This window comes from Myotis nattereri, assembly GCF_964212035.1.
Source record: "Myotis nattereri genome assembly, chromosome: 1".
Classification (NCBI taxonomy): Eukaryota; Metazoa; Chordata; class Mammalia; order Chiroptera; family Vespertilionidae; genus Myotis; species Myotis nattereri.
Genome location: NC_138075.1, coordinates 145,358,415 through 145,381,568, shown reverse-complemented (window position 1 = coordinate 145,381,568; position 23,154 = coordinate 145,358,415). Strand labels below are relative to the sequence as shown.

General features: G+C 38.7%; 1 protein-coding gene across 1 annotated transcript in view; it reads left to right on the top strand.

Moving 5' to 3' along the window:
* Positions 1–875: 875 nt before the first annotated feature.
* The window catches only part of DKK2 (dickkopf WNT signaling pathway inhibitor 2), a 99,283-nt gene continuing 77,004 nt past the window's right edge, over positions 876–23,154 (top strand). The window contains exon 1 of the mRNA XM_081102388.1: positions 876–1,788. Coding sequence (XP_080958514.1) covers positions 1,567–1,788 — 222 coding nt within the window. The 5' untranslated portion in view covers positions 876–1,566. The remainder of the gene's footprint in view (positions 1,789–23,154) is intronic.

The following is a 23,154-nucleotide window of genomic DNA, read 5'->3' as shown; positions in this document are numbered from 1 at the left end:
GGGTCTGGCAGGAAAGTTTCCCATGGAATTCCCAGGGGCTAGGAGACAGGACGCCTAGGAAGGCGGCACGCAAAGGACGCCCTGTCCCCGACATTCCTCTCTGGGATTGCCCCTTTGCGAAGGGGCAGCTGCCTGGCGCGGTAGGGATGCCGGTGGAGCTGTGAGGCTCAAACCCAGGGAAGACGCTGGAGCGCACCCCACTCCTCCCAGCCCCTCACAGACAGAGATAGAGGCTGCGTGCGTGTTTGGGTGGAGGGTGGAGAATACCGAGAGTAGCAAGTCCTAAACGCCTCCTAGGAGAGAGAAAGGACCATCTTTCCAACCTTTCTCGGGTGGCCTTTCCCGGGTTACACAGCCCCCTCCGGATCGCTGGGCACCGCGTCAGCCGCGCCAGCACAGCGCCCGCCTCTCGCAGCCCCTAGGAGGCACCGGCTAGAGTCGAGCCTGAGCGCACAGATCACAGCATTAACACCACATGCCCCCCCCCCTCCCCGCCCCCCGTCTCCTGCGGGGCTTCGCGGGCTGAAGAGGGTCCGGGATGGAAGGAAGGGGCTGGCCGTCCCCAGGCGCGGCGACGGCGAGCCGCTGTCCGCTTCCACATGGGCACCCCGTCTGTTCCCACAGGTCCTCCCAGCCCCTGGGGCTGTTGTTAGGCGTCAGGAGCCCTCACGTTCCCCTGGGGGCGAAACCCATTTTCTCAATTGCGGGGTGGAGGGAGATGGGAGGGGGGAGAGAGGGAGAAACAGGAGGGGAAGCCGCCGAGCGGAGGCGGGGAGGGGGGCGGGAACATGGGGGGTGAGAAAAGCGTTTTCACTCTTTGTCACTCTTGAATTGGGGGCGGAGGGAAAAAACCACTAAGTGAAGCTATAAAAAGCAAAGGGGGCGGCGGCGGCGGCGGGAGCGCAGACGCGCGGAGCCGGAGACCGCGGGAGCGGAGCGCGGGACCGAGCGCCCGGAGCATCGCGGCGGCGTCCCTGGCGGCGCCCGGCTGCCGGCTGTGAACCTGGGGCGGACGCTCCGGGAACCTGTGCGCGCGCGTGGCGGGACCTCGGCTGGCCTCAGACCTCGGGGGCTCGGTCTGGAGCGGTTCCTGATCTCCCAGGAGAGCGCCGGCTGACAGTGCAAAGGCGGACTCCAGTAGGGGAGAAAAAAAGGGGAGGAAAGCAACGGAGGCCAACACAGAAGGGACTAGTGTAGACCTTCTGAGCGATCCGGAGCATTGGACCGCGGAGACCCGGGCGGGACCGCGGAGGTGCGGGGCTGAGTCTTCTGGCACCTCGGGTCACGCCTCCTTGGCTAGAAGGCGGGTCACCTTGGATTGCTCGCAGCTACTACAGAACTTCCTGCCCCGGTGGTGAAGTGGGTCTCGCCTGGGTCGCTCTAGCTCCTGGTTTGAGGCGTGGGACTGAGTTCGCAAGGTGCCGGGCCCCGCAGCTAAGAGGAGTTGGGGAACGGAGTCTGCGAGCCTCCGCGCCCCCAGTGAGTGGCCCGGTGTCGGGTCCTCCCTCCCCCGCATCAGGATCCCTCGGGCTTTGCGCCTCCCTCCCCGGGACCCCTCGCCCGGATATGGCCGCATGGATGCGGGGCAAGGACTCCTCCCGCTGTCTGCTCCTACTGGCCGCGGTGCTGATGGTGGAGAGCTCACAGCTCGGCAGTTCGCGGGCCAAACTCAACTCCATCAAGTCCTCTCTGGGCGGGGAGACGCCTCTACAGGCCTCCAATCGATCTACGGGCACATACCAAGGACTGGCTTTCGGCGGCAGTAAGAAGGGCAAAAACCTGGGGCAGGTAGGAAAACACCCCAATGCGCTCTTCAACCAGGAGAGGGAGGGACCAGCGCGCTGGAGAAAGTCCTTTGCCTTGTGCACCTTGATCTTCCCAGTGCGCTCCCAGGTGTGGCGCGTGGGACAGGTGGGGAGGGGATCCCAGAGCAGATCTTCGAGGGTGGAGGAGACCGGAGGCTGCTGCTGCTGCTGGAGGGCGTGGAGCGGGCGGGTTAGGGTGCGGTCTCGCCTTTGCACTGGGACGTGGGCACGTACGGAGATCTAGTGCCAGCGGGTGGGGAGAGTGGCCAGAATGGTCCTTCTCCAAATGGAGCACAGCGATGCTGAGGATGATGTTAGTGTCGAACACATAACAACTGGACGTGTTCTAAGCGTTTCACATATATTTCATCTTCACAACTCTATGCGCGAGGCACGGTTACTGCCCCCATTCAGCACATGGAGAAATGGAGGCACGGAGTAGCAGCTCTTTGCCCAAGGCATATGGCTAGTTGAAGTGGCCCAGCGAGCGGGATTCCAATCCCCAGAGTCTGCGCCTGGGTCCTGGACTCTTAATCATCCCCTTTTACAATCTGGAGGGGCGGAGTGCTTACCCCCTTTCACGTTCTTCCTTCCTCTCAAACACTTTGTCTCTGCAAAGAAGTAAGGTCCCAGACAGAAGGCTTCAATAGGCACACATTTCTCACGCCTGCAGAATTGTAAATAAATCACGCGGGAGGAAGCAAAATAAGGAAATGACAGTGACAGCATCCTTGGCGCGTCCGACCGGGTGCCAGCGATGTAGCAAGGAAAACCCCAGGGGCATTTTTTGCTAGAGGGAACTTTCCGTGGGCGTCTCTACGTCTCTGTCACACAGACAGATAGATTGACAGTCACATGTAAACAGTTACACAAACAGACGCACACAAAGACAGGAGCGCACGCACTCGCAGTCCACACCAGCAGTGGTTGGCGCGCAGCGGCCAGGAGAGGGGGCCCTGTGGGCACTGGGAGCCAGGACAGCTCCTCCTTCTGCTCCTTTTGTAAGAAGCCAAAACCAAAAGCCAGTTTGCCAAACAGCACACGCACTTCGCACAACACAGCTGTCAACCCATGAAGGCAGCTCAGGGCCCCACATACCCGGGTTTCCTTGTTTCATCAGAGGAGCTCACTGCAGCCTCTCTGTGCGCTCTGGGTGTCCTCCCTGCACCTTCACCCCAGCGCAAAGGGCAGGGTGAAGGGTGACAACTGGGGCCAGTCCTGGCTGACAGCCAGGGAAGTCTTGGCCCATGCTTGGCCCCCTCCTGCCCTCTCACGGGACAGCTTTGCTCTGTTTGCAGTTTCAGAAGGCTTCCTGGGCTTTGAAATGTCAAACATGTCAGTTCTCCTCTCCAAGGAATACAAGGTCTGCAACCACAGGATGTTTCTTAAGGTCTCAAGGGAAATAAACTATACATATGCATACACACTACACACACACATACCCTTTGCATATGATCACGTGTCACATATGTCCACACATACATGACTGCTATCCTTTTTCTCTTTCTTCAGAAACACCCTGGCATTTTCAATCAGAACGAACTTAACATATCCTTAGAAGTCCAGCATGAGATGGGGCAAAGTTTTTAAAGAAAAGATGCTCTCAGTTCAAATCAGCAGACATCTCTGAGGCAACTGACTTCAAATTCTACCTTATCAGTTGTTGAAAACAGATTGTTGTTTAGTTCAGCCAAGGACAGAGGAATGTACCCAATATTGTTTAGATTCCTTTTGATTCCAATCCACGCTCATTCAGTAGGTTTCTGTAGAGGACTTTCTGTTTCCATCACCACTGAACCCCAACTCCCAATGTCCCTCAGTCAAATTGTCAGTTATGTCATCACTAGACATGGGGTTATACGGACTAGACTGAGGGATGCACCTCAGAACCCAGCTTTTCCTTTATGTTTTGATAGTATGTTTATATATAAATATGCATAAAATGCCTGTTTATTTTCCTATATCTCCAAATATCTGTTGCTTAAACAGACTGCAACTCTATTTGAATGTCTTTATTAAACTAAAGTTTTATTTATTTTAAAAATGAGTTGATTTTTTTGGGTTGAATTACTCATGCTCACTATAACTTAGTGGTACTACACAATATATTTATTATATTTATTTAACTGCGATATTATATCCTTAAAATTCGTCCTTAGGTTTTTAAGAGATTGAAACATATCAGAGATAATGGTAACATAAAATAAAACCCTGAACTGAATTGCTGGAAGATAGCTGGGAAATGGGAGGGTTGTCTTTTGTATATTCTGGAATCTCACTTGTTTAGCGGGGGATGGCAAATGCGTACTGTTGTAAAGAAACTAACAGAAAAATCTCTCTTCTTTGAAGTAGCAAGAGGATCCTTTGAATATTTATGAGTTTATTTATTTTCTAAATTCCATTAGTTATGTGGTCACCAAAATTCTTAATACTCTTATTTTTCAACAATGGAATGACAATTAGAAAAGACTATTCAAAAGGCAAGATGTCACTTCCTTTTACAAAGAAAAACTCTAGAATTGAAATGTAGCTAAGCTGAATTTTTATTCACCATAATAGAAAAATATGAATGGTTGAGAAGTCTGGAAGTATAGTGTCAAGTGGCCTAAATAATGTAGGGTCATCCTGAGGCCTGGTAAGTTCAATTCTCTCCCTTTCCTCCCATTCTTGACTGATGGATGCTGAAATATACGCATTTCAGAGATACAGGAACGAAGAGCTGTAGGATGCAATTTCAAGTAGGCTTATTAGGCACTTACTCTTTGGCCTTCTATTCTGTAGTGAAAATTGTCTACTTAGTTGTGTTTTTTTTTTTTTTTCTGATGTACTTTCAGGATAGAGTCTCAATATAAAACATATATTGCCATTGCAGAGGAAACTATCCAAGACATTTCATAACTTATTAATCTACAAAAGAGTAAATGAGACTGAATGGGCCCCAAGGTTTTCTTGATTCACTGTAGCTTGTTTTCATATGAAGGAAACATTCTTACTTATAGGAATTCTACTTGTTATAGGCCAGGTGGATTATTTGTAAATCACCCCTTAAAAATGTGCCTTTGAATTTCAGAAGCGAGTTGGAGGGCTCTCGGAGAAATCGCAGTTTTCCAGAGGTGTTACAATTCTCATTCTTAGGTTTGCGTTCAAAGAAACAGCTATGAGCTATGATGGAAACTGACATAGAAAACTGAGTGTACAAATATTCAGGGGATTGTAGAGAAGTAGTAAAAATGTTTTTACTGAATTATTCACATTCATGTGTTAATTTGACTTTCCATCTGCATCCATTGTTAATGAGTCTTAAGAGGTACTGTTTTGTTAGGACTGTTACTAATATATATGTGTGTCAATATTTATATACTTCAATTTCTAAAGAGACTATTGCAAATTTTCTAAATCAAAGGTCATTTTAAACAAAATACTATCGTATGGCCAAATATATTCTAAATAAGTACACTGTTGCTTGACATCACCTATGGAATTTGAGATTTCAACTTTACAGGATATCTTAAGAACAAATTTAAAAAACCCGGCAATTTATGAAATCATTTTACCTTTGCAATACCCAATGATTTTTTTTTGGGGGGGGGGGGATGAAAATCCTTTCGGGTTTGTGTTTGTAATTGCTTCTTTTAGTCTTTACTCCTTGCTTTTTTTTTTTTTTTTTGACAAAAGATTAATTGATTTGAATGCCAGGCTATAGAATTTTAAAAAGTTATGAATAAAACTAAGGAAAAAATAATTACATTTTAAAGGTAGATCAGCTTCCTAACATGGGTCTCTAATAACAAGCTGAAACTGCTTTACTGTAAATTCAGATTCCATGATTTTCTAATATAACTTGGACCTTTGGAGGACAATGGTTTGGATGAAGTTATGTTGTGAAAAAAGAATGTTTGAAATACATTGAAACAGAAGCTACAGGAAGTTGGTTAGAAAGCATTAATCTTTGTATACTGCATTTTCTTTAATAAAAAATGATGTATCTATTTGCATGTACAAACACTCATGAAAGTGCTTCCTGAATAAACTACACGCTCTATTTTCTATAAGTCATCTCCTCATTTTCTGAAATTATCCATGATTTTTTTAACCCCAGCCCAACTTTCCCTCGCTGGAGAGTAAATATCTGCTATCTCCCGAGGACATCAATTGACACTAAACGAAATGAGGAAAGCAAATCATTTTGAAATTTTCCAAAGTTAAAAGATTTTGAACCAATCCACACTGAGGTTTCTTTCTTTTCACTGTGAATGATTGAGAATTGATGATAGTGGATACAAGTGGAAGGTCACCTTATGAATAGCAAGAAAACTATTTTAATGATAATCTAAGTATGAGCATCCATCATTTTATTTTTGCGCTAGACTAGAGAGCAAGGGACCCGGTTACTTACACTCACTCCAGCTGTGACTTGGACCCTACCATAAACTTCCTTCGCGCTTCCCTCTGACACAAACTCCTTCCCAGGATGTTCCAAATCTTGTATTTTTTAAAAATAGAGGAAGCAATATAATAGAAAGGTAACTGATATATTGTGTTCTAGGAGAATATTACCACTTCCTTTTATTTTCCCTGCACAATCATTTAAAATGTGCATTAAAATAATCTGTTAAATTATAGAGCCCTTTTATAATACTCAATATATTTACCATTTTCAACTCAGTCTCTTCTGAGTTAATTTCTTGGTATTGATGCGACATCGAAATAAATTACAATTTTATTTCTGTAACACCCTGATGGCGCTTTAAAGACATTTTACTTTATTATACCTCCAGCCACTTGTTCTCATCTACAAAAAAAAAAAAAAAAAAAAAAAAAGCAGGTAAAGCTAACTCCTAGATTTTATCTGATGACTAAATAGAATTAGTCAATTTTGTGTCTGCCTGTGTCTCTTAATGAGTCATTTAAAAATTTTTTTGAAAAAAAAATTCATAATGATTAATAGGTGGACTTCTGCATTGCATAGAATTGCTTTAAGGTTGCATAGAAAAATTAAATATGGAATGAAAAACAAAAAAATATTATTGCTATGTAAGGCAAGCAGAAGTTAATTTTCTATTCCTCTTACATCCACTCTTGCCAGGAACTAAAGAAGAACGACATATTTTTGTCTAATCGTTGGAATTTTTTAGGGCAAATATAAACCAGTCTCTCAAACAAAGAGATCAACTGATGTAAAATATGGAATTTTTTTCTAGAAACATGTGTCCACAGGAAGAAAAGTCACCATCCAAATATTTGAAATAGTGACTTTCCAATGGGTCTTGCATGCCAACAACTTTGGGTCACTGCCCACTTCTTTGGATTCAAATCAAGGCATGAAGGACAGGAATATCACCGATATCTACTCAGGAGTCCTTAAGAAGAATTCATCTCATCGGTCCTGAGTTTTGTAGTGGTAAATGCAATCAGAGAAAACTTCACGGCAGAGGGATTTCAATATCTGATTTAAATTTCTTTGTATTTTAACTCAAATGATTCATCCTAAAAACAGGATTATTATTCTAACACTTGTTTCACAACCAAGGAACCTATACACAGGTTATATCTGAGGGGATCTTAATACTAGTTTAGAATTATTTATGTGCTCCAAATAATAAATCTAAAAATAACATCTGTGAAAAACAAAAGTAGTAACTTAAAAAAAAGTTATTTATCTCTCTTCCATAGTCAAATAAAATAAACAAATGTACATCAGATATATGTCAAAATATGTTAGGGTCTAATTTAATTGATTGATTCTATTTATGCATTACATTTTGTATACAAAATAAATTTGTATATTTTCATAATAATACAAAATTTTAACTTCCCCACCCTGTCTAAAACAAACAAATTCAATTAGTGAATAAGTACACTGAGTGGTAAAATAAATCAAAGCATCACAATTAAGGGAAGTGACTTCTTCAAGTGGTAGACCTAATCAAATATTTTCTAAAAGATGTTAGTTCTCTATATTATGATTCATCATGTGGAATTATATATTCTTTTCTTCTGGGGACAGGAAGAAAAGAGTAATTTTCAGAATATTATTTCCTTAAACTGGCTTGCAAGTAGTCATAGCATACATTAGATTAGAGTAAGCGGTTCCATTTATTGATTATTTACTATGTACCAGCCACTGATCTAAATGCTTTATTTAAATTAACTCTTGCTTCTCTCAGCAGCTTTGAAGCAAGTCCTAGTATCATCCTTATTTTATAAGTGATGGAATATTTTATAAATACTAAAACAATAATTCTCCTGAGGCACAGAGAGGTTATGCAATTTGTGCAAATCACACAGCGTTAAGTGGAGAAAGCCAAAATAATGTCAGAGCCTGCCTACTCAACTACCAGGGTATGCTGCTATAATTTGCTAAGGCTATTCGGGACTTAAGAGGAACATGGGCCTTTATTTTATTCTTCCCTCTGTATCTTCTAATGACATGGGTATAAACTGTAGGTTCATTAAAATCCACAGCAAAACCCAAGCCCTCTGTTGCTGCCAACTGCTGCTACCGAGCAGCCAAAGCGTGTTAGCACTTTATGGTTACAAAGGCAGGCCCCAGACCCCTCCAGCATTTTCCTCTCTGCCTTTCCTTGCCTCCCTGCCAAGAATTCCTCACTGTCATCAAGGCAAATACACCCCCTTCCGGTTTCTTTCTTTACTCTGTCCGATAAATTATAGTGTTGCCCAAGTAGAAGATAATTTGTTGGATAAACTAGATTTCTCTTCTTTTCTCATGGCAACTAACGCACACCCCCTGTACCTATCTCCCTGCATCTGCGTGTCACCATGTGCCCACTGACAGCGGCAAGCTGAGGGCTTCTCTATGGCCTCCCTGCAGTGGCTTGAGGTTGGTTCAGCTGACATCCCATTAACCAGAAGGAAAAGCTGTCCAGGTTGAGAGCCTGCTTCTGCTTTCTCCCTACTTCGACCCACTTCAGTTTCCTAACAGGCTCTCCATTCCTGCTCACCACACACTTGCTAATGTCTTTGAAAAGTCACGTAGTTCTGGTTCTTTTTATTTTTAAATCTGCAAAATAGGATAACAATACCATCAGCAGCCATAGTAATAATCACACTTCCTGGCTAAAGGGAGAAAGAGGAAAGTGCACACGTAGTTATTGTGCTGAGTATCTTTATTACTGCCACCAGCACAGAAATAAATAAGGCCAAGTGCTCGCGCACAAAATAGAAAGTGCCTGCTTATGCTTCCCCAGCAAGCTGGGAGGGGCAACCAAATTAATGCATGTCACGTCCATGAAGGAGAAGAATGAGCTCAATGACACACTAACTCCAGGAATTGTAAAACAGAACAAAACAGGACAACACACACAGACACACACAGACACACACACACGCACGCACGCGTGCTATGACATTTCTTGTATTGCATGTTAACACTAAGAGGGATATTAAGACATGTTGTAAAAACTAATTAATTGGTGAAACTACACAGAAGCAAGGGTACCCCATATATTGAAAATATAATCACGATAAGTGGGGGTGCTGGCAACCACTGCAATATTAGCCATTATTAAAAATATATATTTATTGATTTCAAAGAAGAAAGGAGAGGGAAAGAGAGATAGAAACAATTTTCTCAATAATGAGAATCATTGATCGGCTGCCTCCTGCACAGCCCACACTGGGGATGAGCTGCAACCCAGGCACGTACCCTGACGGGGAATCCAACAATGACCTCCTGGCTCATAGGTCGATGCTCAACAACTGAGCCCTGCCGGCCAGGCGCAATATTAGTCATTTAAGCACGGGAACCATAACAATGGAAGAACATGCTAGAATCCACTGCCAACAACATTAATTTGATACTCTCCAAAGTCAGATAGCCTCTGCAAGGGCGAGCTTCTCCGTGCTCTGTGCACAGAGCCAGGAGCCCAGCGAGCTTGCTGAGGAGGGGAAGGTTTACGACCCTCTTTGAGTGTAACTCTCCTGCTAACAGGACTCGGAAATTCAGACTCATCATTCCAACATCATACTCTTTACTTTCTTTTCTTTTGGTTTGTTTTATTTGAATTTTTTATGATTCAGGTAACATGGACATATTTTCACAATGTGAAATTGAGAGTGAAAGTCATCTCCTTGAAGTGTATGATACATTCAGCTTGTTGGAAACAAACCTTTTGCCATTAAGTATCTAATAATGAACTAAAAAGAGTCACCCAAATGTGGGGAAGGGGGAAAAGCTGTCATTTCAAACGGATCAAAAGGACAGCGAATGTTCAGATAAGAGTCTTCATTTGCTCATTTTAGCTTTTACTTCATCTTAATCCTTTGAAATTTGGCTCAAAAGGCGTTTTGTTCATTAGTCCCTGGAAATCTGAAGCCTTTTTTCCAGTAAACACCCTCTGTACTTTGTAAACTGTTGTCTATCCTTTATTCCTTACCCACCCCTTTGCTTTTGTAATATTGCATATTTCCCTTTTCCTCTCTGGCTCATTCCTCTTTATTGCTTTTCACTGATTGCTCTACAACCTTCTACTCATGGACGTGGGCATTTTCCACATTCTCTCCTCAGACCCCTTTTCTTTCTGTCCCATTTTCTTTCTTTGTTAATAGTATTTCCTTCTTTTGAAATCATGTCACATATGCAGATCTCTACCGTTGGCTTGATTAAACTCCTGCTGCCTTTCTGCCTGCTCAACTCTTGGAAGTTTTTCCAGAAACAATCATACAAAAGTTTTTCATATAAATTAAACCTTTTATCTCTAACTTCAAGCTGTCAGTAATCAGGCAATCAAGTCTTTAGTATTTCTCTAATATACAGGATTCCTTCATTAATTTTGATCTATTTTGCTGATTTATTGTCATCCCAAATGCCATTGCTTTGACTCAGATCATTATCGTTTCTGATAGACTATTACACTATTGTAACAGTTTAGTACTTTTTCAAACTATATTTCACACAACATCCAATGTGAGCTTTCTAAAGGAAAAATCTTCATTTATATACATTTCTAGAGCACGAAATAAAAAATCCTCAATATTCCCCACAATTATCTTGTTTCTTTCTACTCTACCCTCGGGGCTACACAATCGGTGAGTGCAAAGTGGAGATGTAAAGTCAAGCAGTTCTACTTGAGTATATGTCCTCAGTCACCACACTATGCTGCCCCTCAGATAACTTGGATGCCAGAGAAACCAGCTGGAGACTAGCTATTGGTATGTTTCTTAATTCATATGTGATTAAATTGTTCAGATAAGTCAGTCAACCTGCTCATTGCTTACTTACTTCTTAGGTATATTAGATGCTGTGATCCCAGTAAAAATATTATTAGACATATGCTGGGTCCTTGTTCTGTGTAGCTATAACAGCAACTGTAACCTTCTTGTGGAATCCAGTTAGAATTTTAATGTTGAAAGACAAACCTAGAAATTGTCCAGTTCATGCCTCTATTTCTAATATCACATTAGAAATAGCAATTTAATGAGTTTTCCTTTTTATAATAACTTCTAAGAAGGCAGTCAGAGAAAGATAAATACCACATGATCTCACTCATTTGTGGATTATAGAGAACAACATAGACTGATGAAAAGGGACAGACCCAAAGACTGAGAAACAGCGATCAGGCTATCAATCCCCAGAAGGAAAGTAGGGGAGGGCGGGGGTAAGGGGAAGAGATCAACAGAAGGACTTGTATGCATGTATATAAGCCAAACCAATGGACATGGACAACGGGGGGATGGGAGCATGAGTTTGTGTGTGTGGGGGAGGTTGGGGGTTAAAGGGGGGGATGAGGACACATTTGTAATACCTTAACTAATAATAAAAAAAAATGAAAAAAAAAGAAACAACTCAAAAAAAAATAACTTCTAAGGACGGACTCTTATATTGCTTGTATCTCTTAGCTAGTCATCTTAACTTTAATTATGATAAGAATGAGAACATTCTGCTTTCTGCTGTAAGTGAAGCAGGAATATAACAAAGCAGGATATCAATCTCTCTATAAAAAAAATCAGTATTAAGAAAATATGTGATCTAGTTATTATTTTTCATTCTTCATGGGTAAGACTCTAGTTCCCTCTGTGGAAAGTCAGCTTAACTGAAAGAGGAAGACCATCTCCATAAACAGTCAAGAAAAGGTCTATCCACGCCAGATGTTATGCTGATAATATAAAGAGGCACTGCCTGCCTTTTCTTTTCCAAATATTTAAGAAGAAATTAATGTTTTCCTTTGTAAAAGACCCAATGATCCCTGAGGAAGCCTGCTCTTAATTTTATCATTTACAACACACTAAATTAGTGGGAAGAGATAGACTTACAAGGAATTAGAAGTAAGGTAAGAAATTACAAAATTGCACTAGGAGGAAGGTAGGAGTCTGGTGACCTTAGGGTGGATTGGTAGAGGGGATGTGTTAAAGTTCTTACTACATATAGTGTGTATAGATAGAATATATGCTAGCATATATCAAAGAAAGAAATTTGAAAAAAAATGCAAGATCAAAATGATGCTACAGATTTTTTTTTAAAATAAATGCACTCTAACATTATTTTTCAAAATTAGTCATTATAGACGAGTCATTCCTTTGATATTGTCATTTAGACCTTTTTTTGAAACTAATTTTAGAAGTCATATATATGTTTATTTATTTGGGGCTATAACCTTATGACCATAAACAATATTATACATATTGATTAATATCCACATTCAAAAATGAGCTCTGAGTGATTTTGAGCTGTTCCCATACACCAAATATCCCACAGAAGGTGAGCTTGTAAGAAAGAGAAAGAAAGAAAGAAAGAAAGAAAGAAAGAAAGAAAGAAAGAAAGAAAGAAAGGAAGAAGAAAGAAAAAGAAAAAAATAGTGGTGTATTTTTGGAAACAATTCCAAAAAGTTCCAAAGACTTTCTCAGCTATGAAATCAGTACTGAGGTTATAATTGTAAACCCTTCAATGGGGATGAGCACTTTAAGATGGAAAACCCTCAGCTGGGTTTATAGTCTTAATTTTTTTTAAAAAAATGTATGTAATATTGTTTTGTAATGAGGTCTTCTCCATTAGAGGAACCTGGTCAAAATTTATGTAATATGGTTACTATTTCTCAGAGAATCATGGTGTTCATGAAGCAATTAATAAGAGCAAGCAAGCAGTAAGTTCCCCACCCCAAACCCACTCTTTTCCTGAAAGAAGAGGCAGGAACAAATTATACCCAGTATAATTCCATAGAGACCAGTTTGGTTACACATTTTTTCAAGTGCCACTTATTAGATAAATGCATGAGTTGAGGCAAAAGAAAAAAAAGTCTGTGGAAGGTTATTATTTTTAATGCAAACATATCCAATTAAAAGTTCAGAGGAAAAAGCCAAACTGCTTAACTCAGTAAAAATGTTTTTGCAATTGTTCAAATTAATACAATGCTTCCAAAATGCTCTTTGGAAATTCTTATAAATTTCCCTGCTTGCCTATTTGCCCTGCTGCTATCTTCCAACACTATTCAGAAGGAAATAGCTTTTTAACAAGAGAAATCTTGAAATTACATTTCCAAGGGGTCTTGGCCACACCAGCTGCAACACATTGTAACTGAATTTCAGTCTCTATTGGTTCTCATTGTTATGTGCAAGTGACCAGCACTCAGGTCTTATGCCCCAGTCCTCCCTGTGGTTGATCCCATAGTGGATTGGAGTGTGTGCTGTGACATCTTGCTAGAAAATACAAACGTTCAACACACACACAAAAAAACAATTTATATTTGATGGCCTGGTACTTAAAAATTAAGTGCCAAAATATAATTCTGTTCTTAGTAAACATCAGTAAAGAAGAGTTTGGCCCATTCTCACCGGTGATTCTGTTTTTTTAAGAAGTCCACTTCTGGGAGAGTCAGAGACTAACTGGAAAGAATGCTCTGATGGTTGAGACCAGAATGTTCTGAAATGTCAAATTTTAAAATACCTCAGGGTACCAAGGCAGAGTGGGCAAAGCAACAGACAAATTAATAATTTTGAATCCATGCTATCAGATTTAAGAATTATAAACCCAATGAAGATCTCATAGCAATTATAATGAGATTTAATATAAGGATTTGAAGGAGTGATACTCTGCAGCTAATATGTATGGAAAGGAGAAGAAGAGCACAACTGATAGCTACTGGTGATTACACATAAAATCAAGCAGGACAAATAGGCCAACCTCCAAATCATAGCCATTGCCCTTTCATGGATACTGCAGTCTGATCTTGAAAGTGGTATCACTATACATTTTCAGTACATTCCAAGCAATAACTTACAGCCAACATTAGTGAGATAGGATATTGAACTATCATAGTATTTTGCTTCTAAAAGATAGGGCAAGTGACAGTTTTTCAGAGCCTACTTTATGTCAAGAACTTTGTGTTATTTCACTTAATCTTCTCAATACCTATGAGTTTCTACCATGGGCAGAGCACCGTGAATGTTTGAGGGAAGTAGTTAGTCAAGAAGGAAGATGCTAGAAAAGTGACCACATACCAGTACATTATGAGCTAGCTCAGCATTTGGTATCTTGTACTCCCATGATGGCTCAGCTTCAAACTGAGTTATTTGATTACAGCTTTAATATTGAATAGTTTTACCTTCCTGAGTTAAATGAGAGACCACTTGATTTTTTTTAAATTAGTGAAAGTAAATGAAATTCATATGGCCATTGGGTCATTGGGACATCATACAAATAGCCAATAGGTATTTATATGAAAATATGCTGTACAACATTAATCATTAGGAATGTGCAAATCAAAACCACAGTGAGACATCACCCCACTCCTCAAAAAGACAAGAAATAACAAATGCTAATGAGGCTGTGGACAAAAGGAAACCTTTGCTTATTATTGGTGGGAATATAAATTGACACAGCCACTGTGGAAAACAGTATCGAGGTACCTCAAAAAATGGAGAATGGAACTAGCATATGATCCAACAATTCCACTTCTGGATATCTATTCAAATAAGATAAAAACACTACTTTAAAAGATATATTGCACCCTTATTGCAGCATTATTTACAACAGCCAAGATACGAAAATAATCTGAGTGTTCACCAATGACTGAAAGATAAAGAAGTTGTGAGATATATATTATTCAGTCATAAACAAGAATGATATGTCGCCATTTGCAACAACATAGATATACCTCTATGACATTATGCTAAATGAGAAAAGTCAGATAGAAAAACAAATATCATATGATCTCTCTTATATGTAGAATCTTAAAAAAATACAAATAAACAGACAAACTAAAAGCTTGCAGATACAGAGAAAAAAAATTGGTGGTTGCCAAAAACAGAGGGTGGAGGGGAAGAATAAAAAGAATTTGTTTTAAATTAAAAGAACTAAAATGGAGAGATAGCACCAAAACTGAAGAGTGACACAACCCCTTATGCAATTAGTTAAGAAAACATGTCTGAATATTTTTTTATGTACTTCATTTCTTGTACAAGATATTTTTAATTACACAGAGACAGACAAGCATGTTTTACTGGAGCAGGCCTTGTATGAATTGAGAAAAAAAAAATGATCAACGGCATTTAATCTGAATTGTGAATAATTTATCAAGTCTCTTAACATACTTGAATTAATTAAGATTATGAGTCTTGGTTCAAGTGAATTAAGATGAATATTCTAATCTTGGTCAATTGGGATCTATGGCATGTAATTTTTCAGGTCATGTTATATTATAGTTAGTGCATTTTCAGGATAATAATGCAACAATATGTATATTATAAAAATCTAAGTTGTCTTTCCATTTTCTTTCCAATATAAAAAAGTGAATAAAATTATTTTCCCCATATTGGGGGTTTATTTTATTTTATTATAGGAGTTTAAGGACTTCATAGAACTGTGTTTGTATACTAGAAACATATTGAAGTCCTTGTCTTCTCAGGTCTGATGAAGAAACCAAAATTGCCGTAATATTCAATGGGATTAGCTACCATTCCCTATTAAAGGAAAAAATAAAATTTGTAAGTATTTGATCATTACTAAAAGGTAGCATTGCTAAACAAGCACTTAAAGGTAGTTTGTGGGAAATTTAGCCCCCAAAATTGCAAAGAAGTAATAATTACTAGTTTATTCTCTTCTAGATGTCAGTTTTAGTGTAGGGAGAAAAAGACAGCTAATACTAATTGTTCAATAGCTTCTGGATTGTTCACCATGTTTACTCTGATCAGAACTCCATAAATTATTAGGGAGCCATGGTGTGGGACAAATGTCTCATTGTGTTTTAGGAAGACTAAGGAAGAGAGGTATTCCCTTGTTGGTCTGATAATTGCAAACCCAGCGGCAGGAACATAGAGCATGTTTGGAATGTGCACATGCTTAACACCTGGAATTTTCTGCGAGTTATAGTCATACTTCATCAGTCACCAGAATGAAAAGCCAAATGCCGATCTGAAGGAGGACTTCTGAGCAATTCTCCTGGAGCTAGCGATATACCCTACTTGTCATCTCTCAAACATAAGCTTTTAATCCCCTCTTCCGAAAATTGTTTATTTTAAAATATGAGAAAGGCTAAGGATGTCACAGCTGAGCTGTGAACTTTCTCTTTAAAGAATCCCATTCTTCAAACCCATCTTCAGCAAAGAAACTGGCACTTCATGTGCTGAGCAGATGGTGTCCTGCAGAACTGGCCAGCCCACATGTGCAGCTGGGCCTATCTGGCACACAGGTGTCCTGATTTGGACCTTCTTGAAATTCTGACACCACACTTTCCTCCACTGGGGAGTGTGACTTGGCTATGCTCCTTATTTCCAGTGACAACAAATACACTGGCCTAACAACAGCTCCGGCTAAGGTGGTAACATAACCCTCTAACTCACATTTACCTCAGACCCAGAGCATAGGGTTTGTCTTAAGTGTCTGGGCCACCTTTTTGGTTTTGATTTCCTCTTTTATATAATCTTTTGTCATTCATGCCGCCTCACTTCACCCGCCTGAATTGTGGGTACTTTTCAGAAGAGTGAGAAAGGCCCTCCGATGGAGAAAATGCTTCTGCAACCAACAACAAAGATCAAAACGAAACATGAAGTGGGTAGCCTTTCTAATCACTGGCAAATAATTGGACAACCACGTTTAAATTCTTAACCTCCAAGGATTTAAAAATTGGGAAAACTAGACCAATTCATTCAACTTTCATAGCATTTGACAAAAACTACTGTAAAAGTAGGAGATTTCACATGTAGGCAGCAAAGAGGAAATTCAGTTGCTGCTGCTTCCGCATAATCTTTTACATAATCATTTCAGTCTCACCAAAAATATTTCTCAGAGCAGAGCCCAGATGTTTTGAAGTTTTGTTTTTTTAAGAAAACGATATTTAAAATTTTCCCATTCTTTCCTAACTTAGTAATAGCTGCCTCTAACAACTGCTTATAATGAAATACGGCTAGGTAGGAAAAACATTAGTAGAAATAATGAAAGAAGTAGATGGTCTTATAATTTAGAGTTTTAGATTGTGTTCTTGTCCCATCTCTGATTTTCTATCTTTCACATCATGATTTTGAAAATTGTGTCTCATTTATTAAAAGCTAGTCATCCTCACTTAATTGTTCTCTACAAAATTGACTGGCTTTGCCTTTAGACAAAGAGACATAAATTACTCAGCTCGAGGGGAAACTGCAAGTTTTTACCCAGAAGAGATTTTATTCTACTGTGTTAAGAATTTATTCCCTAGAATGATGAGTTTGATATTGATTCTGGACTACATTATAGAGTAGGTTATAAAATTAAGTACTGAGGGAAATAGATATAACCAGGAAATAACACATGTTTTCTTAGAATAAATCATGACATACTAATAGTATTATTTCTTGAGCAAAGAAACTGGTCTGGTATCAATATGATGTTAATCCTTGACATCTGTAGCTACCCCCTTTGTGATTTAATGGTCTTGTAGCTTTAAATGCCACGATAAGCGAATGGCTCCCCTATTTATTTACACCTTAAGGCAAAACCTCTTCCTTGAACTTCAAAATGATATATTCAAGTGCCAACCTAACATTTCCACTAATAGATATTCCTTATTGACCATATCGACATCCCATATTTCCCCATTTCCAAACATGCTGCCACAAGGATTTCTTTATCTCATTTGATGATTAATCAATTTTTCCAATTGCTCAACCACAACCTTGGATTCATTTATAACTTTTTTTCTTCCCTCACATTCACATTCAACCCTTCAGTAAAGCCCTTTAGCCATATCTTTTAAACATACAGACCAAAACAGGCATCTCTACAAAGGTATGAGGTAATAGTAGCTCACAGGAAAATGACTTAGGAATTTAAATAAGACTGAACAAGATATGAATAGGGCAGAGAAGTCCTTCCTAAGAAAATAACTTCAAACAAATATGAGAAACATACGTATTTTATAGTGAAAGAGGTGTTTATCTGTATACATTTAGACCATTAAAAAAGTAGTATTCTGGGAACCAATTCAATCATCAAGTCTGCTATTGCCAGGGCAGGAAAATTTACTCAAGTGTCATACACTATAAAAACAAAAACACTTTGTAAGTCCTGTTCTTTGTTACTAAGCTGGATTCCTCAGTCATTTTCTTTAGTGACTAAATAACATCAAAACCCATATATTAGCTTATTAGTTGTGTTTTCTTGATACCTTCCAAATGCTGTGGGGTTTTTTGTTTTGTTTTTTTTTACTTTAGTTTAGTTTAGTTTAGTTTTATTTTTAGTTTTTCTCTGTTATGGTGCACTTATAACTAGCAGTGGATGCTAAGCAGATAAGGAGAATGGTTTTTAGATGGACTATGACATTCTCTAATGGTTGTATATAGTTATGTCTTAATACTGAGATGTGATAGCTCCTCAAACCAGACTTTCAAAAAACTTTCCTCTAATTTGACTCTTTGGAAAGGCAAGCTTTATATAATGTTTAGGGTTAGTAGAAATGTTATTACATAAGAGGTATTATGATATTGCTATCACACCATTAATTAAAGTCCTAATTTTTACCATGAGTATTAACTTTTTATGTTTTAATGTTACTCATATAACCAATATAATCTATCAGTCACACTGGTACAGAGATATTTGAGGCAAATTCTATTTCATTTTAGCAATTCAAAGTATCTCCATTGGCCAAAATTTCAGGTTATTTTCTAATCCCATTTACAGGACTTAGTATTTCTGTCTTAAGAGAGACAAAAAATACAAACCTATATTAGTTGATACTGTGATACTGACAAATTAACCAATGAAGTAGACTAGAAAACTTAGATATAGATTGAGAGATAGGTCACTAAAAGAAAAAAGGACTATTTAAAAACTTACGCTAGAAATATTGAGTATTCACATAGAAAAAATTGATATTGTATTACTACTATATATACATACACACACATATACACACACACACACACACACACACACACACACACGCAAACCAGCCAGGCTCAGTGATTGTTTACCTAGGAACTTGGAGGTCACTGTTTCTATTCTCCATCAGATTGCCTAGGTTGTGGGCTCTATCCCCAGTGTGGGGTGTGTGGGAGGCCACCGAACAATGATTCTCTCTCATCATTGATGTTTCTATTTCTCTCTCTCTCCCTTCCTCTTTGAAATCAATAAAAAATGTAAATCAGTTCCAAATGGATCAATGCTTATTAGTAAAAAGAAAAATATAAAATGTATAGTAAATATCTTTAAAGCCCTGGATTATAAGGATATTTTTGTTGTGTTAATCCTCACTTGACTATAGTTTTTCCATTAATTTTTAGAGATCGTGGAAGGGAAGGGGAGAGACAAGAGAGAGAAACATCGATGTGAGAGAGACACATTGGTTGCCTCTTGCACGGACCCAACTAGGACCTGGAATGTAGTCTGCAACTGTGGCACATGCCTATGATCTGAGTCAAACCTAGGACCCTTCAGTCAGTGGGATGCTCTATCCACTGATCCTGACCAGCTAGGGCAAAAAGGAATTTTTAAGCAAGGCCCCAATAAGAATACTGGTCTACCCAATGACACTATAAAGAAAGTAGAAAACAGTCCACTAACTGGGAGATGCATGAGCACATGTAGCCATCCCAAATCTGTGTGACTACAGATTATTGTACAAAATATTTAAAAATTTCCTGGGAATTAAAGGGAGGTAATCTAGTAAAAATGGGAAAAGCACATGAACATGCATTTGACAGAAGAGTAACAAAATGGCCAATGTATATTTGAATAGAGTCTTATTTGTAGTAAAAAGAATGCAAATTAAGATACTGACCTTTCATTGTATATACATTGGATGATTAAAAATTAAGAAATTGATAACACCAAGTGTATAAGAGGACATGTAGAACCTTAATATATTGTTCATTGGAATATAATTCTTAATACCACTGGAAAAATATCTTGCAATTCTGAACATTCACATATTCTATGACCTAGCAATTCTGCTCCTATGAATTTAACTCAGAGAAATGTTTGTTCATGTGTGCCAGAAGATATGTATAAAAAGTACTATACCAGCACTGTTGGTATTATAAAAAACAACATTGTTGACAAGAGAATGCATATATAAATTATAGTAGACTAACACAATGGAGAGTTACAGAGCAATGGATATAAATATATGAAATAGCTAGAAGTGAGCATGAACGAAGCTTTGAAATGCAATGGTTAGTGGAAGAAAGAAAAAATATATAAATCATATTGAGGATAGTGTTAATGTTAGAGGGAGTTAGAGAGTTACCCTGTATGAGGTCTACTAAATAGAGGCAAGTTATTAATATTGCTGTAGTTTTTGGATCAGATGGTGGGTTCACAGTTGTGCTTGATAACTTAAAAATATTTAAATATATGTTGCATGTACCAAACATATTTTAATATTTTTAGAAATAAAAAAAATTAAAGGGAATATTTGAGAATCTTTGTGTAAGTTAAGGATCTTCCATTCATGTGGGATAACTGGAGATGAGAGCCAAGAAAGACTTACATATCTGAACATAACTTCAGGAAAATGTTATCACTTTAAAAGTAATTTTTAGTGGTCATATGTTTACAACAGTAACAGGGAGAGTTGTGTGAAAGTGGGAACCAGGCTTTAAGGAATGTAGTTAAAACCTTTTTCAGTAACATCTTTTATTTTATTTATTTATTTTATTTACCCAAGAGAATGGCTGAAAAACAAGTGGTTATTCACACTTAGTAGTTAGCAAATATTTTCTCAGCATGAACAAAGTGAACCTGTTACTTCAAGGAAAACATTTCCTATTTGTTGCCATGATAAGATTTGAGCTTTCACGGTCTGTATAATTCTATGAGCAATATTTTTTAAATAGTCAATGGATGATGTTGCAAATTTATAATGCAAAGTAGATCAAAGGATTTTAATGTAATAGAGTATGAAAGATTCATTGATATAGTTTCAAATTTCATATGGCAACTAATCTTTAAGAAACTACCATTTGTCAAGTTTTAGTATAGTAATCACAGAAAAATATTCACAATTTATATGAAAAAGCTATTAAAATACTCCTCCCCTTTGAAACTGCATGTCTTTGTGAAGCCAGATTTTCTTTATCTATTTCAACCAAAATAACATACTGCAAGAAATCAAGTGCAGAAACAGTTAAGAGAATCCAATTATCTTCTACTAAGTCAGATATTAAAGAGATTTTTAAAATATATTTTATTGATTTTTCACAGAGAGGAAGGGAGAGAGATAGAGAGTTAGAAACATCGATGAGAGAGAAACATCGATCAGCTGCCTCCTGCACATCTCCTACTGGGGATGTGCCCGCAACCCAGGTACATGCCCTTGACCGGAATCGAACCTGGGACCTTTCAGTCCGCAGGCCGACACTCTATCCACTGAGCCAAACTAGTTTCGGCTAAAGAGATTTTTAAAAATATAAAATAATGCCGCCATACTTCTCACTACATTTTTCTTCTTTTTAGTTATTTTTCACAAACATATAATGGAGTTATTGTTATTTTTGAATAAACTCATAAATATTACTATTTTTGTTTTAAATTCTAATAAGGTCACTAAGGATAGGTATAACAAACATAAATAAAAGCTTTTTGGTGCGCTCAATCATTTTTAAGATTCTAACAGGCTCCTTAGACTCAACTCTGAGAACAACTTTATTTTTTTTAAAGAATATTTTATTGCTTTTGAGAGAGAGAGAGAGAGAGAGAGAGAGAGAGAGAGAGAGAGAGAAATGAGTAATATCCATGAGAGAGCATAACATCACTGCCTTCTGCACGCCCCCCACTGGGGATAGATCCTACAACCTGGGCAGCTAGCCTACAACCTGGACACATGCCCTGACCAGGAATTAAACCAGCAACCTCTTGGTGCTGTGGAAGACACCTAACTAACTGAGCCACACTGGCCAGGGCTGAGAACAACTTTCTTATGCCAATTAATGGTCTTTTTCTTCCAGCGCTTAGGAGCAAAGTAAATAAAAAAGTTTCAAGAATTCCAGAACTTACTAGGAGAAGTAGGGAGTCAACTTGATCCATTCGTTTTAGTTTAATGGTCTAGTTTCTCAGACATAAAGCCTCTTACTATGGATGAATCCCATATTTTTCTCTTAACCAATATGCTGTACACTGAGAACCTTCTATGCAATAAGTATCTTTCTAGAACTGCGAATAGAGAGAAAAGACAAATGCCCCTATCTTCTCTTAGAAAAGATACATAAATTAAATATTGGATTTAAATTTATTTATAACAGTGAAAGATTGTGTGAAAGCACTGAAGTGTACTTAGTAGATTATTTCAATGTAGAAATTAGAAATAAAAGTATTATCTTTGTTTATTGCCTACCCACTCCCCTGTTTAGCTGTCTTAATAAAGGGTTTACCCATCATTTTAAAGGAAAGCATTGGATGTTTTATAGTTTAAGTTGATGGATCTTTATAAAAAAACAACATATTTTTATTGATTTCAGAGAGAAGAAGGGGGAGGGAGAGAGAGAGAAATAGCAATGATGACAGAGAATCATTGATCGGCTGCTTCCTGCATGCCCCACACTGGGGATCAAGCTCACAACCCTGGCATGTGCCCTGACCAGAATCGAACCATGACCTCCTGGTTCACAGGTCAATGCTGATCAAAAGGTGTTTCAATAGTACCTGTATTTGCTCTTATAACTGGTGCTATTCTGAATATTTTTGATCATTCAGGCTGGACAAGTTGATGGGTCTTTAACCAAGAATCATGGCTATAGTCTAATTCAAAGCACACACTGTGAGTATGGACAGCAAATTGTTACTCCTTTCCTAACTTTGTGGGAAGGCAGCTTAATTGTAGGTAAATACAATAATTTAAACAAAGGAAGACAGATTTTTTGTTGTTTTTTCTTTTTTTTTGAGGGGGGCCGGTGTCATTTTCTGCTTTTAGCATAGAAAGCAGCT